Raw genomic sequence first — 2,391 nt, forward strand, 5'->3', positions numbered from 1 at the left:
CGGTGACAGGGACGGAACTCGCTGGTCGGGGCGGGCTCTATGACACGCGCGGGGCGGGGCGGGGCGGGGGCGGGGCTGGCGACTCACCTCGCCCCCTCCCCCCGACGACGGCCGCCCCCTCCGCGTCGCCATTCGCTGTCGGCGCGGCACGTCCTCCGCCCGTTCGCGCGCTGATTGGCTGCACGGAGGCGGTGGCCGGCGACTTCCGGGAGTGCCCGCGGCGGCGGCGCTCCGGCAGGTCAGCGCGCGCGCAGTGGTGGGGGGGCAGCGCCGGGGGCGGCGGGGCGGGAGGCGCGAGCGCCCCCTGGCGGCGGGGCGGGAGGACGGGGCACCGAGCGATCCCGGGATCGGGCCCGGTGCTCCCGTGCCCGGTGGCCCCGGAGTCGCCTCCCCGGTCGCCCCGTCCCCGGTGGGGGGTGCCGCCCCCGCCGTCCCGTCTCCGTTGTCCCCCGCAGCCCGGCGGCCCCGTCCCCGTGGTCCCCGTGGTCGCCGTCCCCAGCGGTGCCGCCCCCGCGGCCGGTTGCGCCTCATCCCCGCGGGCCCGTCCCGGGGGTGCCGTAGCCGGTGTGTGTCCCCTCCCACCGCTGCCCCCCTCCCGGTGTCGCCGTGCGGGGCCGGGGGTGACGGCGGCGTCCGCCGCAGGGCCCCCGCCGGCACCATGAGCGCCGAGACGCTGGTGAAGGACGTGAAACCGGGGCTGAAGAACCTCAACCTCATCTTCATCGTGCTGGAGACGGGTGGGTGCGACGGCGGGGGGGGGCCGGGGTCCCGCGGCCCCGCGCCCCCGCGCCCCTGACCCGCTCCCGCCCCCAGGCCGGGTGACGAAGACGAAGGACGGGCACGAGGTGCGGACGTGCAAGGTGGCCGACAAGTCGGGCAGCATCAACATCTCGGTGTGGGACGACGTGGGGAACCTCATCCAGCCCGGCGACATCATCCGCCTCACCAAGGGGTAGGCGGGGGGGGGGCACCCCAGGACCCCCGGCCCCTCGGGGCTGCCCCCGCCCTGACGCCCCCGGCCTTCCCCCTCCAGGTACGCCTCCGTCTTCAAGGGCTGCCTGACCCTCTACACGGGGCGCGGAGGCGACCTGCAGAAGATCGGCGAGTAAGGACGGGGACGGGGGTCCCGGGGGGGCGGTTGGAGGGGGGGGGGCCGGGGGGGTCAGCTGGGGGGACCCCACCGCCCCCCTCTGCCGGCAGGTTCTGCATGGTCTACTCTGAGGTGCCCAACTTCAGCGAGCCCAACCCCGAGTACGTGGCGCAGCAGTCGCAGAGCAAAGGGGTGAGTTTTGGGGCAGGGGGGGACCAGGCTGGACCCCCGGCTCCCTGGCACACGGCACGTCTCTGTCTCCTCCACAGGCCCAGAACGAGAGCACGAGTCCAGCTGCTTCACAGACCAGCCAGGCCCCCCCTGCAGCACCCCCAGGTAGGGCACGCAGCCCCCTCCCCACCCCAAGGACACCCCCCCCGGTGTCACCCCCTCCCCGGCTCAGGAGTGCCTCCGGCCTCACCTCCTTCCCGGTGCTCCGCTCTGCTTCCAGCCCCCGACAGCCAGAACGGGAACGGGCTGAGCCCGGGGGGCCCCGCGCACCCCCCCAGCGCCCCCACACACCCCCCCAGCGGCCGCATCACCCGCAGCCAGCCCGGCCACCCCAGCCCCGCCGCCAGCCCCGTCAGCAACGGCAAGGAGACGCGGCGGAGCAGCAAGAGATAACGGGCCGGGACCCCCCCGCGGCCCCTCTCCCTCAGCCGCCGGCACGGTCTGCGGGGGGTGTCCCCGGCCCCCCGCCCTCAGCAGCCCCCGGGGCGAGGAGGGGACCAGCTGGGCCCCGTTGCCCCCCACCCACACCCCCTCTGGGGAGGGCAGGGGTGGCCTGGACCCCCTTGTCTTGGGCCGGCCGGGCTTGGGGGTCCTGGGCAGGACGGGGCTGAGCCGTGCGGCTGTTGCCCAGCTGCCCCTGGGGGCAGGGGTCTACAGCCCCCCCACCCTGAGCCCCCCGCACCCAGCCGCTGCCTGCCGTCGTCCGTGCCGGGGCGGGCAGCCAGGACCTGTCAGGGCAGGTGTTAATAAAGGCTGACCTCCTGCCCGCGCCTTGCCTGATCCCTGCCCACGTCGCGGGGGGCCCGGACCCCCCTCACCCTTTAAGGCCCTCCCCGCGCGGCCCCTCCCGGCGCCGGGGCTGGCTGGGAGCAGTGCCTGGGTGACCCTTGGCCCCCCCAGTTTGGGTGCAGCATTCGGCGCGGCCGCGGCACGGGGACGGGGGCCGGTCAGTGGTGCGTCCCCTGGCCCCCGCGATCGGCACAGCGCAGCCCCAGGTGAGCCCCTGGGGGGCACGGGAGGGGTCCTGGGGGGCGTGGGCAATCCTGGCACCCGCAGCTGGCGCAAGGCAG

General features: G+C 76.5%; 1 protein-coding gene across 2 annotated transcripts; it reads left to right on the plus strand.

Annotated features, from left to right (window-relative positions):
* Positions 1–95: 95 nt before the first annotated feature.
* Positions 96–2,088, plus strand: NABP2 (nucleic acid binding protein 2). Of its 2 annotated transcripts, none has more exons than XM_075075558.1 (7): positions 96–238; positions 643–737; positions 814–952; positions 1,034–1,105; positions 1,201–1,282; positions 1,360–1,426; positions 1,542–2,088. In XM_075075558.1, the coding sequence occupies exons 2-7, from the start codon at positions 659–661 to the stop codon at positions 1,712–1,714; spliced, it is 612 nt and encodes a 203-aa protein (XP_074931659.1). In that variant the 5' UTR covers positions 96–238; positions 643–658; the 3' UTR covers positions 1,715–2,088. The 2 variants fall into 2 exon arrangements, with proteins under 2 accessions (XP_074931659.1, XP_074931658.1); XM_075075557.1 differs by lacking the exon at positions 96–238 and adding an exon at positions 432–564.
* Positions 2,089–2,391: the final 303 nt, after the last annotated feature.

The sequence above is a fragment of the Phalacrocorax aristotelis genome, chromosome 26, assembly GCF_949628215.1.
Source record: "Phalacrocorax aristotelis chromosome 26, bGulAri2.1, whole genome shotgun sequence".
In the NCBI taxonomy this organism is placed as follows: domain Eukaryota; kingdom Metazoa; phylum Chordata; class Aves; order Suliformes; family Phalacrocoracidae; genus Phalacrocorax; species Phalacrocorax aristotelis.